General features: G+C 46.8%; 1 protein-coding gene across 1 annotated transcript in view; it reads left to right on the top strand.

Moving 5' to 3' along the window:
- Window positions 1-22822, top strand: part of SLC25A32 (solute carrier family 25 member 32) — a 98944-nt gene that overhangs the window by 31797 nt on the left and 44325 nt on the right. The window contains exons 3-4 of the mRNA XM_029591857.1: window positions 8850-8935; window positions 21499-21659. Of these exons, the coding sequence (XP_029447717.1) occupies window positions 8850-8935; window positions 21499-21659 (247 nt within the window). The remainder of the gene's footprint in view (window positions 1-8849; window positions 8936-21498; window positions 21660-22822) is intronic.

Raw genomic sequence — 22822 nt, 5'->3', positions numbered from 1 at the left:
TTTAGTATAGCTTTGCAAATCTTGCACACCACAAGGCCGGCATCTTCAAACCCCTCAGTTTCGGGAATGCCACGGAAGCGGATATTAGACCTCCGTGAGCGATTTTCCAAATCTTCCAATTTGAGGGCGAGGTCCTCATTATGCTTCTGTAGCTCAGCCATATCAGATTTAAGAGAGGAGATATCCGCACCTTGGTCCTCCATCAGACCCTCCGTGTCTTCCACGCATCTTCCAAGCTCCAAGAGCTCCGTTTTAAAATCAGTAAGTGCTCCTTGCATATCGGACCGCAGAGATTGAATGTCTTTTTGGATCTCCTGAAACCAGAGTTGGAAATCCGCTGTCGTGGGGCTGCGATCCGCTCCAGGGGATACCGGCTTCTCCACGTGGGAGTCGACCACGGCGTCGGACATTTTGTGTTCGTCCGGGTCCGCCTGAGCTCGCAGGGCCGCTAAATGCAATCCGGGCGCATCATAGGAAAATACTTTTAAATCTACAGTTTTCCTCTGCACCGTCATCCCACTGGAGTTCACTCTGCCACGCGGTGCTTGGGAACCGGAATAACGCCGTTTAGTAGCTTTTAACGAGGGGGCAAGGCAGGAGCTACAAGCTCACACATCTAGTTGCATCGGGTGACGTCACTTCCCCTCCAAGTTTTTCTGTTCTGCTTTGCCTTCCCGAGACAAATATGGGTACCTGAAGTTTTCAATGCAAAGGGTAATTCTTAATTTTAGTTATCTTAATCTCATGACAAATATTAGATTTGTCTCAATTAATGCCAAATGGCTAAATTCTCATTATAAAAGGAGCATGTTGTTCAAAGAAGCAGTGCGTTTAAAAGCTGTTTCCTAGCGTGTAGCAGATGGACTTAGGACCAATGGGTATAGTGTACTCCTGATAGCAGTTGGAGACGAATCAGATTTCAATCTGACGTCAGCCCTAGTACATATACCCCTGCAGGAAGTACAGCTCTTCAGTATTTTCCGTTTCCATAGCAGTTAGGGACTCAATGCACACTCGCACAGCGTTAGAGTAATTTTACCAACGAAAACCAAAATAAGAAGAAATCTTACCTCTACAGACGAGCCCCGCTCTCCTGCGGTGACACCCATTGGGTCCCTCCCCCAGTTGAGAATTCCCGAGATGATTTCCGCGATCCCTCAGAGTTGAGCCTCGGTCCGGCGGCCGACCCTCGGTGGGGAACTAGCCCCGACATCGGGTGAGGCTGAGAGGCAGCGAGTGCAACCTTGACCGCCCAGAATGAGACCGGGAAGCGCCGAGACAAGGTAAGGTAGAAATCTATTTAAAAGTTTCCGGTCTTCAAAGCTCGAGGAGTCGCACAGGTCACCGGCCAGGACCAGTGCCACTGGGTTGATCTGCCCTAGCAGGGCTAGACCCGGTCAGATCCGAGGGTCCTCCCACGTGGAGACCCCCCTAGGTGGTCGCCATATTGTCCGCGAAGTCGCAGTCACCATTTTGATCTGTCCGCCATTCCGATCCGTGCGCACAGAGGCGAGCCATGTGCACAAATACCTTGTGCGCACAACATCGTGAGCCCAAGTACCGTGCGCACAATCTATGCGCATAGCCACGCGCTTACTGTGCCGGGCGCATAACTTCGATCTGTGCGCACAACAGCACGCACCAAACCTACGCGCACAACTTCTACGCACCGGAGCGCACAACTGTATCTTACGTGCACAAACCATGGCACCACCGGAAAAGAAACTCAAGGCTCAGGGCCTTTGCCCAGCATGCCATATTAGAGCTGCACAGCATGAGGAAGCCATGGCCCTGTGTATACAGTGCGAGGAGGCCATAGGGGATCCAACTCATCGCCCTCCCCAGCCGGTACCGGGTTCCAGCCTCTCGAACAGTGTGCCGGACCTAGCATTGCACAGCAGGACCCCCCCCAAACGGGGCTCTCCAGGGACACGGCACCCGTTAGTCTAGACCCAGCATCTATTTCGTGGGTGGAATTCTTCAAAGGTCTGCATACCTTCGTCCACATGCAACCGGGGCCTCCTATAATACGGCCACAAGCTCCACCAGAGGACCTCAACATCCCGGGACCCTCTATGCCCAGGGAAGTAATCCCACCACCCAGAAGCCCCAGCTTCAGGGACACGGACAACTCGGATGAGAATTCAGAACCCCTGGAGAAAGGGGAACTCCCTCCGGGGACAGAGCCCCACCGAACCATGAGACGCTTCTTCACCAAGGACGAGCTTCCAGACCTGGTCACACACAGCTTAAAAGAGCTTGCTATCCCGGGCACAAGTGCCTCGGGGGAACCTAAGATGAACCCCCTACTAGAGGGACTCTGTCAGACCTCCCGTCATTTCCCACTATTACAAGCCCTTCAGCGACTCACTGACCTGGAATGGGATGCCCCTGAAACTACGTTCAAAGGGGAGACGGGCTCTGGCAGCCATGTACCCTCTGGACCCAGCCGCCAAAGAGCTCCTGGCATGTCCAAGAGTGAATGCCATAGTCTGCACGGTTTCGAAGCTCACTACTATCCCGGTGGAGGGAGGAGCAGCACTCAAGGATGCTCAAGACAGATGTCTGGAATCTGTCCTCAAACAGTCCTTTGACGTGTCCCCTATGTCTCTACAGATCATGGCCTGCTGTGCCGTGGTGACACGTGCCTGCTTATCACAGACCAGGAACAACACTCCTGGGGAAGCCCTGGACCAGCAGTATCATACCTCGCGGATGCCGCTTCGGATCTGGTGCGTATCGCAGCTAGAGGAGTGTCATTCGCCATGGCAGCCAGAAGACAACTCTAGCTCCGAAACTGGTCGGCCGACGCATCTTCCAAAATGAGACTCAAGGATGCCCTTCAAGTGAACTCTCCTGTTCGGAAGCGAACTAGAGAAACTAGCCAACAAATGGGGTTAGTCTCCACTGCCGCGGCTACCGGAGGACAGGAATAAGAGAAACCAGTGACCCTTCCCCCGAACTTCCAGGAGCAGAGGATCACAACGCTTCAACCCATATAGAAGCACATATCAAGCGACCCGCCACGCAGGCCGGAGCCAGTCCTTTCGGAACAAGCACAAAAAAAGGGGAGCCAGCTCGGGCCCAGGCCCCAGCCACATTCCACAATGAAAATCAGCCGACCCATGCAAAGGAGGAAGCCATAGGGGGCAGGCTTGCCCTATTCTACCACAAATGGGTCGAGAAAGCTTCGGACAAGTGGGTCCTAGCAATCATTCGAGAAGGATATTATCTGGATTTCCACCACCTCCCTCCGGACAGGTTTGTGGAATCCCCCTGCCACGACCCTTCCAAGAGGATGGCACTGGAAGCTACACTGATCAGATTACTAGCCTTAGAGGCTGTAACACCGGTGCTTCCGCAACAAGTAAATACTGGACATTATTCCATCTGTTTTATCGTTTCCAAGAAAGAAGGAACGTTCAGGCCCATCCTGGACCTCAAGTCGGTCAACCGTCATCTGAAGATTCCTCGCTTCTGCATGTAAACCCTACGCTTGGTAATAAGGGCGATACAACCTGGAGAGTTCCGACAGATCCAGGGATGTAAGGAACTACGATCCATCAAGAGCATCAGCGTTTTCTACGCTTCACGATCCTAGACCATCACTATCAGTTCCAGGCACTACCATTCGGGTTAGCCACAGCACCCCGGACGTTCACCAAGATCATAGTGGTGGTGGCAGCAACACTAAGGAAGGAAGGAAGGAATCCGCGTACACCCTTACCTAGACGATTGGCTGATCAGGGCGAAATCCCCATTGGAGAGCCACCAGGCAACCAACAGAGTCAAAACTCTACTGGAGAGCCTCGGGTGGGTGGTCAACACAAACAAGAGCTGCCTGCAGCCCTCCCAATCTTTAGAATACTCGGGAGTCCGGTTCGACACCAAACAAGACAAGATCATCGAAATTGATGTCCCAGTTGCAAACCCTGTTGAGTGAGCTTCGACCCACAGCATGGGACTACCTACAGGTCCTCGGCCTCATGGCATCCACACTGGAAGTAGTGCAATGGGAAAGAGCTTATATGAAACCCCTACAGCGCTCACTACTATCACGATGGAATCCACTGTCCCAGAACTACACCATATGCCTTCAGCTCCCGAACAAAGACCGGACCCAGCTACGATGGTGGCTACAAGACCATCTGAGCCAGGGACGAGACTATCCTCACCATGCTGGATCCTGCTCACCACGGACGCCAGCCTACGAGGATGGGGAGCACACTGCCAGGAGCTAACCGCCCAAGGGCAATAGAACAAAGAAGAGTCGGGGTGGAACATCAATCACCTAGAGGCCCGCCTACTGTTCGGTCACAGACTCCGAGACAAATCGGTCAGAGTAATGTTGGACAACACCACATCAGTGGCCTACATCAACCATCAGGGAGGATCCAGAAGCCAACAGGTGTCTCTGGAAATAGACCTCCTAATGTCATGGGCGAAAGCGAATCATCTTCAAGAGATCTCAGCTGTCCACATCGCTGGGAAAGACAACGTCGCTGCGGATTACCTCAGCAGAGAAAGTCTAGACCCAGGATAATGGAGGCTGTCGACCACAGCATTCCAATTGATAGTAAACTTGGTGAACTGGCAAACTGGTCCAACGCCCAAGTGCCCAGTTTCTTCAGCTGCAGTCAGGAACCCCAGTCCCAGGGAATCAATAACCTGGTACAGACCTGGCCACAGGAGACTCTGTTATACGCCTTCCCGCCATGGCCCCTATTGGGCGCAGTCATCCACAAGATAGAACACCACAGGGGACCAGTGCTTCTAGTTGCCCCGGACTGGCCAAGAAGACCATGGTACGCAGACATGCGAAGACTGCTGACAGGGAGCCCCCTTCCGCTACCTCCACACAGAGACCTGCTCCAACAGGGACCAATCCTCCACGAGGATCTAGCTCGATTCTCTCTTACGGTCTGGCCATTGAGAGGACTCGCCTGAGGAAGAGCAGATTCTCGAGGGCAGTAATTGATACCCTACTCCGAGCACGCAAGTTCTCTACATCCCTAACATACATAAGGATTTGGAGAGTATTCGAAGCCTGGTGCGAGGATCGCGACATCATACCACACTCAGTCAAAATTCCTGCAATTTTGGAATTCCTGCAGAACGGCCTACAGAAGGGATTGTCTCTCAACTCCATCAAGGTACAGGTGGCTGCATTGTCATGCTACGGAACCAAGAGAGCGGCAGCATAGCTTCTCACCCGGATGTCTCCCGCTTTCTGAAAGGAGTCAAGCAGATCTGACCACCCCTAAAGTGGCCGGTGCCTCTTTGGAACCTCAACCTGGTCCTAGATTTCCTAGCAGGAACCTCCTTCATACTTCTCCGTGGCCTGTCTCTCCGACTATTAACATTGAAGACAGCCTTCCTGCTGGCAGTTTGTTCAGCCCGTCGTATATCCGAGCTACAAGCACTGTGCTGCCGGGTGCCGTTCCTCAGACTCACCCCGGGAACCATCCAGTTACGCACGGTTCCGTCATTCCTCCCCAAAGTGGTGTCTCACTTCAATCTCAACCAAACCATCTCGCTACCATCGCCGGATGAGCATAAGAATTCAGAAGAGGCTCAAAGTCTACGCCATCTCAACATCGGCAGACTCCTAGTCTGATACCTGGAAAGGTCTGAATCTGTATGAAAGACGGACCATCTATTTGTCCTTCAAAGCGGGAAGAAGCAAGGGGAAGCAGCCTCGCGAGCAACCATAGCCCGCTGGATCAAAGAAGTCATCAAGGTGGCCTACGTAGAAGCAGGCAAGCCACCGCCTTTACAATTCAAGGCCCATTCTACTAGAGCCCAGGCAGTGTCCTGGGCGGAAACCAAGATGCTGTCACCCGCCGAGATCTGCAGGGCGGCGACATGGTCCTCCATCCACACCTTCTCCAGGTTTTACCGCCTGGATGTTCAGGCTCAGGAGGACACAGCATTTGCAAGGGCAGTTCTAAGTGGGTCTCGGGCAGCCTCCCACCCGGTTCGGGAGTAGCTTTTATACATCCCATTGGTCCTGAGTCCATCTGCTACACGCTAGGAAATGGAGAAATTACTTACTTGATAATTTCATTTTCCTTAGTGTAGACAGATGGACTCAGCATCCCACCCACGGCTGCCGTTACTCATGGAATTCTCGGGTGACATCCCCGAGAGCGAGTGATTCACGGGTAAGCCATGCTTTCCTTCAGCTAGGACACCCATCCTACCCGGTGTCGATGTTTCTCGGTTGAGCGCACTGGCGGTCTCCAGCTATAACCAGTTCAACCGGTTCAAATTAAGTTAACCAAGTTATAAAGTTAATCAAGTTATTCAAATTATTCAGTCATACATATATCCACAATGCTTTTCAAGGAGAATACTGAAGAGCTGCACTTCCTGCAGGGGTATATGTACTAGGGCTGACGTCAGATTGAAATCTGATCCATCTCCAGCTGCTATCAGGAGTACACTATACCCATTGGTCCTGAGTCCATCTGTCTACACTAAGGAAAACGAAATTATCATGTAAGTAATTTCTCCAATGTGCTTAATTCTATAAAAAAGAAATATAGTGGTGTGGGCATATTTATCACTAATAATATCTGTGCTGAATTACATATCCTCCATCAAGATGCAGATGGAAGAAATTTAATTTTACAGATGTCTACTCCCAGTGGGAAATATATTTTCGTGAATGTGTATGGTCCCAGTGTAGCTCATTTTAAATTTTTTCAAGAACTCCAAGATAAACTCTGATTTATCACAGGGGATTATTTTATTATAGTGCTAAATCCATATGTTGACACTTCAGCAGGAAAAAGAGTTACTTCTGCTTATTAGCATTCAGGTTTGAGGGATTTAATGAGTAAAGTAGGGACAATTGATATTTGGATATTTTTACATACTAATGAGAGGGATTACACTTTCTATTCCAAACTACATGACTCGTACTCCAGAAGTGACATGTTCCTAATAGACAAATTATTGGTTTCCAAAGTTACTTCCGCTCACGTAGACTCCATAACTTGGGTCCGATCATGCACTTATTGTTTGTGACATACTCCTACAGCAAGATGACACAGGGAACTGTTACTGGCAATTTAATGAAATTTTATTGCAAGATATAGACTATTGTAAACATTTGCATGGGGTAATCAAAGAATACGTGGAATTTAATAATGATGGTGTTATCTCGGTGGCTTCCTTGTGGGAAGGTCTTAAGGCTGTCTTAACAGGTCATTTGTTTGCGAGGGCCAGCTACTAAGAAAAAAGAAAATAATACTTTTAGATTTAATTTGGAAGCTCAAATTAAAATACTGGAGTATATTCACAAGACATACAAAAGGTCTACAGACTTAATAAAGTTACTTAAAGCAAGACAGGACCTGCAACAGCTGAATATATTAGAAATTTCCATCAACTAGATCCGACCAGGGGGACTCCATGAAGTTAGCAAGTAGCTCATTTAAAACAAATCAAAGAAATTTATTTTTCATTCAGCGCATAGTTAAGTTCTGGAATTCATTTTCAGAGGATGTGGTTACAGCAGTTAGTGTAACTGGGTTTAGAAAGGTTTGGATGCGTTCCTAGAGGTTAAATCCATAAACTGCTATTACAGTAATTACCGTATTTTTCGCTCCATAAGACGCACCTGACCATAAGACGCACCTAAACCGGCTCTGTCCCCGGGCGTCTGTGCATCTTATGGAGCAAATTAGGGGAGAGCATAACATTTTTTTTCTCCCCATTTTCTTTTCGGCTCTGGGGAGGGCCATTTTGGTCCATTCCCCAGATCAGAAAAATTTGTCTTTCTAATTCTGTGGGAACCCCCCCCCCCCAAAAAAAAAACCCCCATCCCATCCTGGACCCCCGCTGGACCACAATGGACTTTTGGCAGGTCTTGGGGGGGTCAGGAGGAGGGTGGGGGGTTATAGTAAATTAATTTGGAAGGTCTGGGGGGGTCAGGAGGGGGCGGGGGTTTTGTTAGATTTTTAATTTTTTTTTATATTCGCTCCATAAGACGCACAGACATTTTCCCCCCACTTTTGGGGAAAAAAGTGCGTCTTACGGAGCGAAAAATACAGTAATAAGCAATAGTAGCTTGTGATCTATCTAATATTTGGGTACTTGTGACTTGGATTGGCCACAGTTGGAAACAGGATATTGGTCTGACCCAGTATGACATTTCTTATGTTTATGTAACTATCTGGAGCACTTTACCTTCCCGAGCTACTGCAAACAAGGACTTGTATTAAAACTTTTCCTAAACCTTTTGGAAAATTGACTTTCACATTTGGTTCAGCAATACTAAATCAAGAGAGAGCTTTACATCTTTGAATGTAAGAAATGTAATAATGTTTATTTTAAATTTTGCTTTTGTGATATCTTCCTTTTATCTTTTGGAATTATGCATGTCTATTTTATTGTGAACTGCCTTGAATATATTTGTAGAACTGTGGGTTATACATTTTTAAAATAAACATTGAGAAGGCAATTTAATCAAATGTACTGTATACATCAGTTCTGAGATACTTTTCTTCCTGGTCATGATGTTTTCTGTGAATACAGTGGTTATATGTATGTTTATATTATTGTACATGAATATCCTTCAGATTTGGATTAACAAAAATACTGCAGTGCTTTCTTGCAATCTGTGCTGACTGTGGGACAAGAGAAGATTTCGTGGTCTGAATGGCAGAAGAACGTTGGAATAGCATGGCCTCTGATAATCGTCCGGTTCTACTGTGATCAAGCCAAAGTATTGCTGGGAATGTTACGTTTTTGATAAGGCTAAAAATAAATTCATTATCATGGAAGTGTATTATTGTGAATTTTTATATAATCCCAATTTTTGTGTGCTTTTTGTCTTGCAGTTATAATGCTATCAAAGGCTATAGGAAGGAAGGGAGATCAGAAAGCCTCTGTGCGACAGAGCACCTGATGTCAGCTGCTGAGGCTGGTGAGCAAAATGGATTTGTCTTCTGGTTTATTTTTTTTCTGGGCAGGTAGACACTTGCTGTCCCAACCCACAATATGGGGTAGATTTTCAAACACGGCGCGTTCGTGTACTTTTGCTGGCGCATCAGGCGCAAGCAAAAGTACGTGGGATTTTAGTAGATACGCGCGACTACGCGCGTATCCACTAAAATCCTGGATCGGCGCACGCAAGGCTATCGATTACGTATAGCCGGCGCGCGCCGAGCCGTGCAGCCTACCCCCGTTCCCTCCAAGGCCACTCCGAAATCGGAGCGGCCTTGGAGGGAATCCTCTAACGCCCTCCCCTCACCTTCCCCTCCCTTCCTCTACCTAACCCCCCCCTTACCTTTGTCGGGGGATTTACGCCTCCCGGAGGGAGACGTAAATCCCCGCGCGCCAGTGGGCCCCTAGCGTGCCGGGATGCGACCTGGGGGCGGGTATGGAGTGCGCGGCCACGCCCCCGGGCCCGCCCCCAAAACGCTGGCGACACGCCCCGAAAACGGCGCGGCGCTCGGCCCCGCCCCTGACACGCCCCCTCCGAAAACCCCGGGACTTACGCGAGTCCCGGGGCTCTGCGCGCGCCGGTAGGCCTATGTAAAATAGGCTCACCGGCGCGCAGGGCCCTGCTCGCCTAAATCCGCCCGGTTTTGGGCGGATTTGGGCGAGCAGGGCTCTTAAAATCCGCCCCTATCTGAACATGTGTCTTCCTGGAGGCTGGTTTAAAAGGGGCACAAGAATCTCCCCTTCTCCTGCCCATATCACCCTGAAAATCATTTTTTCAGTTTGCATTGCTTAGCAGTGGGTTCATGGGCCTCTAAGTGGTGTGACTCATGAACAGCTATCAAAGCTGTGACCCAACCAAAACTAAACTAATTCATTGCCCCTAAAAGTGAGAGATCATCTTTTAAAAACTTGATTTTAGTGATCATATAGTATTGAAAGAACTGAAATGCAATATTTATTTAATTCCGGTAAATCCAAAAAAGTACATATTAAATTTGAAACATTCAAATGCACTTTTCTTGTAAGAACTACACTCTTACATTTTTTCTTTTCAACAATGCTGATATCTGTTTAGATACCCCTGCTTGGCATCATTTGCCAGCAGGTTAAAAATTCCAAATAACAGGTTTTTACATACTTTATTTTGCATGTGTATATAGAAGGTCTATCAAAAAAGTAAGGAAAGCAAATAGATTTATGATTGTATCCAGAAGTAGACATACAGCACCAAGATGGTGGAAGCACTTGTCTTAGATTGGTACATGGCCTCTGTGTTGGGTTTTATTGTTGAAATGCATCCTTGTCCATTATTGAAGACTACTATATATAATAATAATAATACTTACTCTCTTAGTGTCCAGATAGATGAATCTTGAACCAATGGGTTATGCACTTCTACCAGCAGATGGAGATGGAGCAAAGCTGACATCACAGTATATATACCCCTGCATTGACATCAGCCCGCCAGAATTCTCCGTCTCCAGCAGATGGTGCATGTGCATCTCCCTACTGGGGATTACGTCAAGTTTTAGAAGGAGAAAAAGAAGGACATTTAATTGCCCTGCTATCCTGTGGTGATACCACTTGGTCTCTTCCCCAGTTGAGAATTTCTGAGGTGATTTCCATGGTCCCTCAGATGAGTGCCTTGGTTTGGTGGCTGACTTTTCAGTCGGCGTGGACTTAACTGCTTAAACAGCTGAAAGGCAGCAGGTGCAGGAAGCTGAGCACAGCAGAGACAGAAGATGCCCCCCACACACACACACAGCGGGAGACCATCTTTGTACTCATCTGGGATGGGCTGAGCTCAGGTAAAGCTTAAAACTGAAAAAAAAACTCTGAGAAGGAAGGTTTTCTGTAGGGTTTCCTCCTTCCTCCGGTCTCCATGCTTGGCGCACCGATCATACGTGCGTTCCCGCCTCTGTGGGAGTTGGGGAACACAGGCAGCTGGCGATTGAGCGGCCCTTTGGCCTAGGCTCCACTCACAGGCTCCTTGTTCACCAGGAGGTGGTAGGCTGCGGTGGCGTTTGTACACTTTTTCCCTGCACATTGGGCTGCCCTCTTCAGTTCCGTCAGATTGTGCGAGTGCATCCAGATGTGAGTTCAGTAGCGAGCTTCATTGGATGCCTAGTTGAACTTTTTGTTGTTTGTCCTGGTGGTTGGGAGCATCCATCTGTGTGCTTGATTTTGTTTATGCTTATATCTGAGCCCAAGCAGTGCAGCCTCAGTGTCCATCGCTTTTCGGGATGGAGCGCCAGAATTTTTGGATACCTATATTTTGGGTGCTTGGTGCTCGCATCGGCAGCATATATGCTAAATGGACGCCCAAGATAAATCTGACATCTGAATTTTAGGACATCCAAGATAATTGTGACACCTGAGTTTGACGCCTAGATTTTATTTTTTTGGCAGCTTAAGCTGGGCACACAATTTTCAGATGCTTATTCAGCATTCTGGTACATTGATAGTGCTTATGACTAAGAATCCTAAGCGCCTTACCCTCTGTACTGCTTGTCCTGTTCAGGCAACTCAGCTGGACGGTCCATATAATTGAGCCAGCATTGCCTGGAGGCTTGGGAGGTATTGCTTTCATCTGACTTTACTAAACCTGGTTCTTCCCAACCTGGTGTGGGACAAAAAAAATCCAGAAGGGTTGCATAAGTTGGACCTCCCCTAACAGGTTTGTCAGTGGGGGATGGTAGTTCAGTGGGCTCAGGATAGATGCCTCTGGTTTTGGCACAGGTCCTTCTGCCTTCTTCAAGCGCAGTTCTCGGCCCCAACCTCTCTTGTTGGTTCTGGGTCGTAGATGGTGAAACTCTGCATGTATGGTTCTACGGGTAAGCTTTGAGGCTTGTTTAAATCAGCTGCTGGTCTTTCCGGGGTCGACGTGTGCAATGGGGTGCACGTTTGTGCAACCTGCGCGCGCCGAGCCCAGCGCGCACTGCCTGTTCTCTCCGCCCTCCCCCCACCTTCCCCTCCCTTCCCCTACCTAACCCACCCCCCCAGCCCTATCTAAACCCCCCCCCACCTTTGTCGGCAAAATTTCGCCTGCTGAAAGCAGACGTAACTCTGCGCACGCCGGCCGGCAGCCCCACTCCGTCCTCCAGTCCCGGGGGCTGGTCTGGAGGCCTCGACCACGCCCCCGGGCTGGCACCACGCCCCCGGGCCTGCCCCCGAAACACCGCGTCATTTCGGGAACGCCCCGGGACTTACGCGCGCCGGCGGCCTATGCAAAATAGGCGCGCCGGCACGCGCAGGCCTTTTAAAATCCGCCCCTAAGTCAACTTAATTAATAGCAGGTAATGGACTTCTCCTCCAAGAACTTATCCAATCCTTTTTTTAAACCCAGCTGCACTAACTGCACTAACCACATCCTCTGGCAACAAATTCCAGAGTTTAATTGTGCGTTGAGTAAAAAAGAACTTTCTCCGATTAGTTTTAAATGTGCCACATGCTAACTTCATGGAGGGCCCCCTAGTCTTTCTATTATCCGAAAGAGTAAATAACTGATTCATATTTACCCATTCTAGACCTCTCATGATTTTAAAGACCTCTATCATATCCCCCCTCAGCCGTCTCTTCTCCAAGCTGAAAAGTCCTAACCTCTTTAGTCTTTCCTCATAGAGGAACTGTTCCATTCCCTTTATCATTTTGGTTGCCCTTCTCTGTACCTTCTCCATCACAACTATATCTTTTTTGAGATGCATTAACCAGAATTGTACACAGTATTCAAGGTGCGGTCTCACCATGGAGCGATACTGAGGAATTATGACATTTTCCGTTTTATTCACCATTCTCTTTCTAATAATGCCTAACATTCTGTTTGCTTTTTTGACTGCCACAGCACACTGAACCGACGATTTCAATGTGTTATCCAGTATGACGCTTAGATCTCTTTCTTGGGTGGTAGCTCCTAATATGGAGCCCAACATTGTGTAATTATAGCATGGGTTATTTTTCCCTATATGCATCACCTTGCACTTATCCACATTAAATTTCATCTGCCATTTATTTGGATGCCCAATTTTCCAGTCTCACAAGGTCTTCCTGCAATTTATCACAATCTGCTTGTGATTTAAGTACTCTGAACAATTTTGTATCATCTGCAATTTTGATTACCTCGCTCGTCGTATTTCTTTCCAGATCATTTATAAATATATTGAAAAGTGAGGGTCCCAATACAGATCCGCTGTCCACTCCCTTCCATTGAGAAAATTGTCCATTTAATCCTATTCTCTGTTTCCTGTCTTTTAGCCAGTTTGTAATCCATGAAAGGACATCGCCTTTCATGGAACTTTGTCAAACACCTTCTGAAAATCCAAATACACTACATCTACCGGTATACCTTTATCTACATGTTTATTAACTCCTTCAAAAAAGTGAAGCAGATTTGTGAGGCAAGACTTGCCTTGGGTAAAGCCATGCTGACTTTTTTCCATGAAACCATGTCTTTCTATATGTTCTGTGATTTTGATATTAAAACACTTTCCATTATTTTTCCTGGCACTGAAGTCAGGCTAACTGGTCTTTAGTTTCCCAGATCACCCCTGGAGCCCTTTTTAAATATTGGGGTTACATTAGCCACCCTCCAGTCTTCAGGTGCAAGGATGATTTTAATGATAGGTTACACATTTTTACTAATAGGTCTGAAATTTCATTATTTTTAGTTCCTTCAGAACCCTGGGGTGTATACCATCCTGTCCAGGTGATTTACTACTCTTCAGTTTGTCAAACTGGCCTACCACATCTTCTAGGTTCACCATGAGTTGATTCAGTCCAACTGAATCATTACCCATGAAAACCTTCTCCGGTACAGGTAACCCCCAACATCCTCTTCAGTAAACACAGAAGCAAAGAAATCATTTAATCTTTCCGCAATGGCCTTATCTTCTCTAAGTGCCCCTTTAACCCCTCGATCATCTAACAGTCCAACTGACTCCCTCACAGGCTGCTTCGGAATTATTTTAAAAAGTTTTTTCTGTGAGTTTTTGCCTCTACGGCCAACTTTTTTTCAAATTCTCTCTTAGCCTGTCTTATCAATGTCTTACATTTAACTTGCCAACGCTTATGCATTATCCTATTTTCTTCAGTTGGATCCTTCTTCCAATTTGAAGATCTTTTGGCTAAAATAGCTTCTTTCACCTCCCCTTTTAACCATGCCGGTAATCGTTTTGCCTTAACATATAAACATAGAAATGACGGCAGAAGAAGACCAAACGGCCCATCCAGTCTGCCCAGCAAGTTTCACACTTTTTTCTTTTTTCATACTTATCTGTTTCTCTTGGCTCTTAGTCTTCTTTCCACCTTTCTTAATGTGTGGAATACATCTGGACTGTGCTTCAAGGATGGTATTTTTTTACAATGACCACCATGCCTCTTGCACACTTTGTACCTTTGTAGCTGCTCCTTTGAGTTTTTTCTAATTATTTTTCTCATTTTATCAAAGTTTCCCTTTTGAAAGTTTAGCACGAGAGTCGTGGATTTGCTTACTGTCCCTCTTCCAGTCATTAAATCAAATTTGATCATATTATGATCACTATTGCCAAGCGGACCCACCACAGTTACCTCTCTCATCAAGTCCTTTGCTCCACTGAGAATTAGATCTAAAATTGCTCCCTCTCTTGTCTGTTCCTGAACCAATTGCTCCATAAAGCTGTCATTTATTCCATCCAGGAACTTTTTCTCTCTAGCATGTCCCGATGATACATTTACCCAGTCAATATTGGGGTAATTGAAATCTCCCATTATTACCACACTACCAATTTGGTTAGCTTCTCTAATTTCTCTTAGCATTTCTGTTGCGTCAGTCGCTGCTCGACGCCCTCACTCCGCCATCTTTACCTCTGTGGCGACTCCCTCCGGGCCTGATGGACTGTTAGCTGCTGCGGCGTCTTCTTGCCGTCCCTCCATCGTCCGGGATGGCACGACGTTGCGGATCCACCATGTTTATTTATTTATTTATTTATTTATTTAAGGTTTTTATATACCGGCAATCATGAGCACATATCTTGCTGGTTTACATGAAACGGGAGTGCATTAAATACATCAACTAGAACTGTGGTGATCGAAGGAGCAGTTACAAATAACAAGGGTAGCAGAACTTGGATAAGAAGGAAGAGATAGGAAAGAATAAACGGTTGAACGGTATACAAATAAATTAAATGCTATGTAAAAATGGCATGATTAATGGCTGAATATTTGAAGTCCTTGGTTTGTATCTATGACGTGATATTAGATGTTGCCTGATGACGCAGGGCGTGCGCTCCCATTGATGTACCAGCAAGGGCGCGAACCGCGGGGGCGTCCCCCGAGGTGACATCCGCTTCTAATGTAAAAGGTCTCAGTATTCGCTAACGAATTGAGTTAGCAAGGACAAGGACACGGACTCTCTTCGGATTCGTCCAAGCTACTCTGCCTCCTCGGACTTACCAGGGGTACCCACTCCTCGGGGGCCTCGCTCTCTTTTCTTTATTTCAGATTGCTGATAGGAACCGGTACTCGCTCCTCGAGGGCCCATGTTCCTGAACACTCTGAAGATTCTCTACTACCTGGAAGCTATCGTAGATACAGACAATTGTGAGTTACCTTTGCTCTCTCAGAGCTTTCCCTGGAACCAGGTACTCGCTCTTCGAGGGCCTGAACCTTTCCAGCTAATGAGCCTCCTCAAGACCTTATATGAGTTTTGTCATCTAGTTCTGACTATGAATACAGCATACCCTATCTACTCACTGCTTATAGTTTCTCTACAGCTCAGCAACCCTAGGATCGTGGTTCCAGTACCTGAGGGACTTCAGCCCTGCCGGGCATATCAGCTCACTACTGCCACCTCTGGTGGTTCTACTAACCTGTCTAATAAAAGCATTATCTGTGTCTGTCTCCATACTCCAGCCTTAGCCGGTGGTCCCTCTCAGGATATCCTCCTGGGGGCGCAGTCTTCTGCCATTGGCCCAAGGATCCACCTTTCTACATTCCTTTACAGCTGAGTGCCTCTCCAAGCACTCCGCTGGTAACATTTTGCTAACTCCTCCTTCACAGGAGACGTATTCACTACAGATTGCTAACTCCTCCCGCCACGGGAGCTAGTTCATTACAGATTGCTAACTCCTCCAACAGGAGTATCCAGCAACAGATCTACGACAGATTAACAACAGTTTCACTGTCCGTCTCACCATCTTGACCAGGTGGACAGTAGTATCCTGGTCACTATAGTCTTCCCCAACACACAAGGGATTTCCACCCATAAAGATTCAATTGTGCATTTAGTCTCATGCAGGATGTTTATCCTGTTGGACTCTATGCCATCCCAGACATAAAGCGCTAACCCGCCTCCCGGGTGCTCCTTTCTGTCATTGCAATATAATTTGTACCCCGGCATAGCACTGTCCCATTGGTTGTCCTCCGTCCATCATGTCTCTGAGATACCAATTTAAGTCTATGTCATCATTTACTGCTATACATTCTAATTCTCCCATCTTACTTCTTAGACTTCTGGCATTAGCATACAAACATTTCAAAGTTTGATTTTTGTTTGTATTTTCATTCTGCTTTTTAATTGATAGGGATAAGTTAGAATTTTTTAGCTCAGGTGAGTTTTTAGTTACAGGCACTTGGACTACTTTTCTTATAATTGGAACTTCATTTTCGGGATGCCCTAATTCTAATGCATTATTAGTATCTTTTGAAGATACCTCCGTCTGAACCATGTGCTGCTGAGCGACTGTCGGCTTTTCCCTTAGAGCAGCTTTTAAACTAGAACAATCTCCTTTTTAAAGGTTAGCGCCAGCAGTCTGGTTCGGTTCCACCCTGGTTAAGGTGGAGCCCATCCCTTCGGAAGAGACTCCCCCCCCCCTTCCCCATAAGGTTTCCCAGTTCCTTAAAAAACTGAATCCCTCTTCCTTACACCATCGTCTCATCCACGCATTGAGACTTTGGAGCTCTTCCTGCCTCTGGGGACCTGCGCGTAGAACAGGGAGCATTTCAGAGAATGCTACCCTGGAGGTTCTGGATTTAAGCTTTCTATCTAAGAGCTTCCAGAACCTCCCTCCCACATTTTCCTATGTCGTTGGTGCTCACATGTACCACGACTGCCGGCTCCTCCCCAGCACTGTCTAAAATCCTATCTAGGTGACGCATGAGGTCTGCCACCTTCGCACCAGGTAGGCATGTTACCAGGCGATCCTCACGCCCACCAGCCACCCGTCTGTCTACATTCCTAATAATTGAATCTCCAACTATGACAAACAGTCTAAATTCAATTAGTTAGCCAGAGTGACTCATTGCTCTCTTGATTAACAAATGTGTTACCTAATCAAACCAAATCACACTACCTTTCCAAGGTGAGTAACTGAACTGAACTTTTCACCCTTTTTACCTAATTAGGTATACACTGCTGCTAGCTTCTGGCTACTTTTTTTTTTTTTTTTTTTTAATATACAAACACTCTAACTACTGCTTATTAGCTGCTTTACTGACTGATTATTTAAAAATACAGTCTAACTTCTGTTTATTAGCTGCCTTACTGACTATTAAAAGCACAAACACACTAAATAATATTCCCAAAAGTTAACTTCGCCCCAATACTTTTAAAAAAGAATACTTCCCAAGCAAAAACTTACTGATTCCTTTCAGCCACCAGCAAAGTGATCCTCTCCTCTCAGTGCTCCCTCAGGGGTAGATTTTAAAAAAGGGCGCCCTCGCATACTTTTGTAGGCACATCAAGCGCAAACAAAAGTACGCTGGATTTTAGTAGATACGCGCGTAGCCGCTAAAATCCCGGATCGGCACGCGCAAGGCTACCGATTTCGTGTAGCCGGCGCGCGCCGAGCCGCGCAGCCTACCTCCGTTCCCTCCGAGGTCGCTCCGAAATCGGAGCGGCCTCGGAGGGAATTCGCTTTCGCCCTCCCCTCACCTTCCCCTCCCTTCCTCTGTCTAAACCCCCCCCTACCTTTGTTGGGGGATTTACGCCTCCTGGAGGGAGAAGTAAATCCCCGCGCGCCAGCGGGCCGCTGGCGCGCCTAGATGCAACCCGGGGGCGGTTCCGGAGGGCTCGGCCACGCCCGCGTCCCGCCCCGAAAACGCCGCACCGATCGGCCCCCGCCCCGACACGCCCCCCTCGGAAAACCCCGGGACTTACGCGAGTCCCGGGGCTCTGCGCGCGCCGGCAGGCCTATGTAAAATAGGCGCACCGGCGAGCAGGGCTATTAAAATCCGCCTCTCAGTGTCTATCCTTATGAAGTTGCCTTTTAAAGGCTTGTTATTGTTTGGGAGTGAACTGGAGGAGATGGCCAATAAGTGGAAGAGCACCCAGTTCCTCAATTAGTGGAGAATGAGAAAAGGGCTCTATGAGCCTTCAGTATGAGGAAAGGATTCAGCTTTTGGGTAGATCCCAGTCCTTCATCTCAGGCCACCCAGACGAGGCACAGCCTCCAGTAGTGGATTACCCGGAACTTCTTAATGCAGGTGTGCTGACCCTCCTCCAGGATATTTTATCAGAGGTGGGTAGAGATCACAATAGACAAGTGGGCTCTGGATGTGATATGAGAAGACTATGCACTGGAGTTTCACAGTGTTCCTTGGGACCTTTTCATGGTGTCTCCTTGCCACTCCCCGCAGAAGAGACAGGCAATGGAATCAACATTCTCAAGGCTCTTCAGTCTAAGGGCTGTGGTTCTGGTGCCCGTCATTATCAGTTTCCAGCACTGCCTTTTTGGTCTGGCCACCACACCTAGAACGTTTTTCAAAGTTATAGTGGTGGTGGTGGAGGATGGGATTCTGGTACGTCCGTATTTGGATGATTGGCTGATTCGGGCCAGGTTTCTGGAAAAGAGCCTCCTGGTATCATACTAGGTATTCTCCTTGTTGCAGGAGCCCAGTTGGGTGGTGGACCTTGCCCAGAGCAATTTTCAATCATCTCAGGTGCTAGAGTATCTTGATGTTCGACACAAAGCAGGGCAGGGTTTTCCTGCCAAAAGGTAATATTCAGAAGATTGTTGGCACAGGTGCTTCTATTGATGATCACAAGGGCGCTGGAGTACAGAAGAGTGTCTGTGGAGCATCAATCGGCTCATTTACAGTTTGAGCGGTCCAAATAATGTTGGACAATGTAATGATGGTAGTTTACATCAATCAGCATGGAGGAACCAAGAGCCAGCAAGTGTCGCAGGAAAGGCCCAAATTATGGAATGGGCAGAAGGGCATCTTCGGGAGATTTCAGCCTTGCTCATTGCAGAAAAAGACCATATAAGAGCAGACTTTCTCAGCAGACAGAGTCTGGGTCCAGGAGAATCGAAATTGTTAGACAAGGCATTTCAGCTAATAGTGGATCGCTGGGGCCTTTCGTTTCTGAACCTGCTGGCGACTTCTCGCACTACAAAGGTTCCTTGTTTCTTCAGTCGCAGGAGAGATCCAAATTCCCTGGGCATCAACGCCCTTGTGCATGCGTGGCCAGAGGGCAAGCTGTTCTATGCCTTTTCCCCATGGCCCATGTTGCATGCTTCGGAACATTAAGAGTCACGGGGGGATCACTAGACTGGCCCTGGAGACCATGGTATGCAGATCTGCGAAGGCTTCTGGTGGACCTCCGATTTCCGGCACACAGGGATCTGCTGCAGCAGGAGCCTGTTCTTCACGAAGATCCAACTCAATTTTGTCTTATGGTATGGCCTTTGAGAGGGCTCGGTTGCAATAGCGTGGATATTTTACTGCAGTGATTACCAGCTTGCAACGAGCAAGAAAGTTCTCTACTTCCTTAACCTATGTGTGAGTTTGGTAAGTGTTTGAGGCTTGTTGTGAAGATCCTGCTTATTTTGGAATTTTTGCAGAATGGATTGAATAAAGGGCTGGCTCTTAATTCCTTAAAGGTACAGGCTTGATGGTTCCTTGTCGGCTCATCCAGATATGGGCCATTTTTTGAAAGGAGTGAAACATCTTCATCCTTCTTTGCGGATACTTGTGCCATTGTGTGGGGGTCTTACTCTGCTTTTGGATTTCTTGGCAGGCCCTACATTTTGACCGATGCATAAACTTTCCTTGCAGTTACTGACTTTGAAAACTGTGTTTCTTGTGGTGCCTTGTTAAGTGCGTAGAATATCCGTACTGTAAGACCTGTCTTGCTGGGAGCCTTTCCTCTGAGTGACTCCAGGGGTGATACAGCTGTGTACTGTTCCTTCCTCTCTGCCAAAAGTGGTCTTAGATTTTTGCTTGAATCAGTCCTTTTCCCTGCCATTCCTGGATAGGGAAACATGCAAAGGAATGTCACCTGTTGCAGTCCTTGGATATTAAGAGACATATCGTGAGGTATCTGGAGGTTTCTAGACCTCTCAGGAAGACGGTTCGCCTATTTGCCTTCCATGGTGGTAGTAAACAGGATGAGCTAGCTTTGCGGGCTACAATAGCTCGCTGGATTATGGAGATAGTCACAGCACGTACATGGATGTTGTTGAACAGCCGTTGCCTAGTCAGGTTGAGGCTCATTCCATTAGGGCTCAGGCAGTGTCATAGGCGGAAGTTAGATTGTTGTCTCCCGTCAACATTTGCCAAGCTGCGACATTGTCCTTCTTACGCACCTTTTCCAGGTATTATCGTCTGGATGTACAGGCCCAGGAGGACGCAGTCTTTGCTCGTGTGGTTTTGACTGGACCGCATCTAGCCTCCCACCCTATTCGGGAGTAGCTTCTAGGATTGTATTTTACTGGTTCTGGATTCATCTGTCTGGATGCTAGGAAATGAGAAATTACTACTTACCTGAAAATTTCCTGTTCTTTAGACCATACAGATGATTCCAGCTTCTCGCTCTTGGCTACCGAATGATTGTGCTATAGTTGTCCTGCCTGGCTACATGTTCCAGGGGTTATTGCTAAGTATTAATCCAGTCCCCAGACTTGTGTTAATACATTCTTTGTCTGAGTTCAGTGCTTCTTGTTGGCTGAGTGCTGGAATCTGTTATTAATTGTTTTATTAGTCCGTCCACAGTTGGCTTTTGCAGAGAATACTGGTGGGATGATGTCACTGCAGGAGTATATATACTGTGATGTCAGCTTTGCTCCATCTCCACCTGCTGGTAGAAGTGCATAACCCGCCTGGTTCTGGATTCATCTGTCTGGTCTAAAGTACAGGAAATTATCAGGTAAATAGTAATTTCTCATTCTATAGCACTACTGGACCTACACAGTGCCGTACAATGGTGATAAATAAGTATTCAGGTATGATAAGCCCCTGCCCCAAAGGGCTTGCAGTCTAAAGGGATACCTGAGGCAATGCGAATTATAAAGTGACTTTGCCCAAGATCACAAGCAGTGTCGGTGATCCCTGCTTCCCAGCCCACTGCTCTCTAAACCACTAGGCTACTCCCCACTTCTTCAGTTGACAATGGTTTTAATTAGAGTTGAGATCATTGAAAATTCAGGGCTTCATTACTGGCGCTCTGTATCTAGTGTAATTTCTACTCAAAATGTTTTTTTTTCTATGGCAACTTTCAGTACTAATATGTAGGAAACTATATTTTGATGAAGTTGAGTTTTTGGAGTTTTTTTTTTTTTTTTTTTTTAGGTGCCATGACCCTCTGTTTCACAAATCCTATATGGGTTACAAAGACTCGGCTTATCCTCCAGTATGATGCTGGTGTTGACCCATCGAAGCGCCAATACAGAGGAATGATTGATGCTTTTGTAAAGATATACAAGAACGAAGGTGTGCCTGGATTGTACAAGGTCTGTGCTCTTTTAATGCATCTCCCTGTTTTGGATCATTGTAGGCATGAATGAATGCTGGAATTCGTGATTATAATAAGTAATGCAGAGAGTTTGGGATCTTTCTGTCACCTTTTTTGAAATGAATGTTGATGCATAATGCTTGGCTGCAGGGAAGAAAGTGTGGTAAGCTCCTTGGCTGGCCTTCACTAAGGAGCTGATATTTAAAGCTGAATCCTCAGGCCATCATAATGAAGTACACTGTTTCATTGCAGATTACCCCATTCTTTGTTCTGCTGCACTAGTTTCCATATGTTCAAAGCAAACTGTGTTATAAGCAATATGGAATGGTTTTGGATGTGGTTGAGTTTCTGTTTATGAAATCACTTGAGAAATATCTGATGGCTTATTTAGCTAGAAATATAGTTATGGGAGAAAAACATGATATCTCTGAGATAATCTATATAATGTTGCTATTGTAAACAGTACAGTGCAAGGTAGATATACAGTTTACAGGATCATAAGAACATAAGAAGTTGCCATACTGGGTCAGACCGATGGGCCATCAAGCCTAGCATCCTGTTTCCAATGGTAGCCAATTCAGGTTACAAATACCCAAACATTAAGTATATCCCATGCTACTAATGCCAGTAATAGCAGTGGCTATTCCCTAAGTCAACTTGATTAACAGTTAATGAACTTCTCCTCTAGGAACTTATCCAAACCTTTTTTAAACCAAGCTGCACTAACTTCCTTAACTACACCCTCTGGCAACAAATTCCAGAGCTTAATTGTGCATTGAGTGAAAAAGAATTTTCTACAATTTGTTTTAAATGTGCTACTTGCTAACTTCATGGCATGCCACCTAGTCCTTCAATTATCCAAAAGAGTAAATAACCAATTCACATTTACCAGTTCTAGTGCTCATGATTTATAGACCTCTGTCATCCCCCTTCAGCCATCTCTCCTCCAAACTGAACAGCCCTAACCTCTTTAGCCTTTCATCATATTTAGAGCCATTCCATCCCCTTTAGCATTTTGGTTGCCCTTCTCCAGTGCAGCTATAATCTATTTTTGAGATGCAGTGACCAGAACTGCACACTGTACTCAAGGTACGGTCCCACCATGGAATGATAAGGAGGCATTATGACATTTTCCATTTTATTTGCATTCCCTTCCTAATA

This window comes from Rhinatrema bivittatum, chromosome 2, assembly GCF_901001135.1.
Source record: "Rhinatrema bivittatum chromosome 2, aRhiBiv1.1, whole genome shotgun sequence".
Lineage (NCBI taxonomy): Eukaryota > Metazoa > Chordata > Amphibia > Gymnophiona > Rhinatrematidae > Rhinatrema > Rhinatrema bivittatum.
This window is presented reverse-complemented; position numbering and strand designations above follow the sequence as displayed.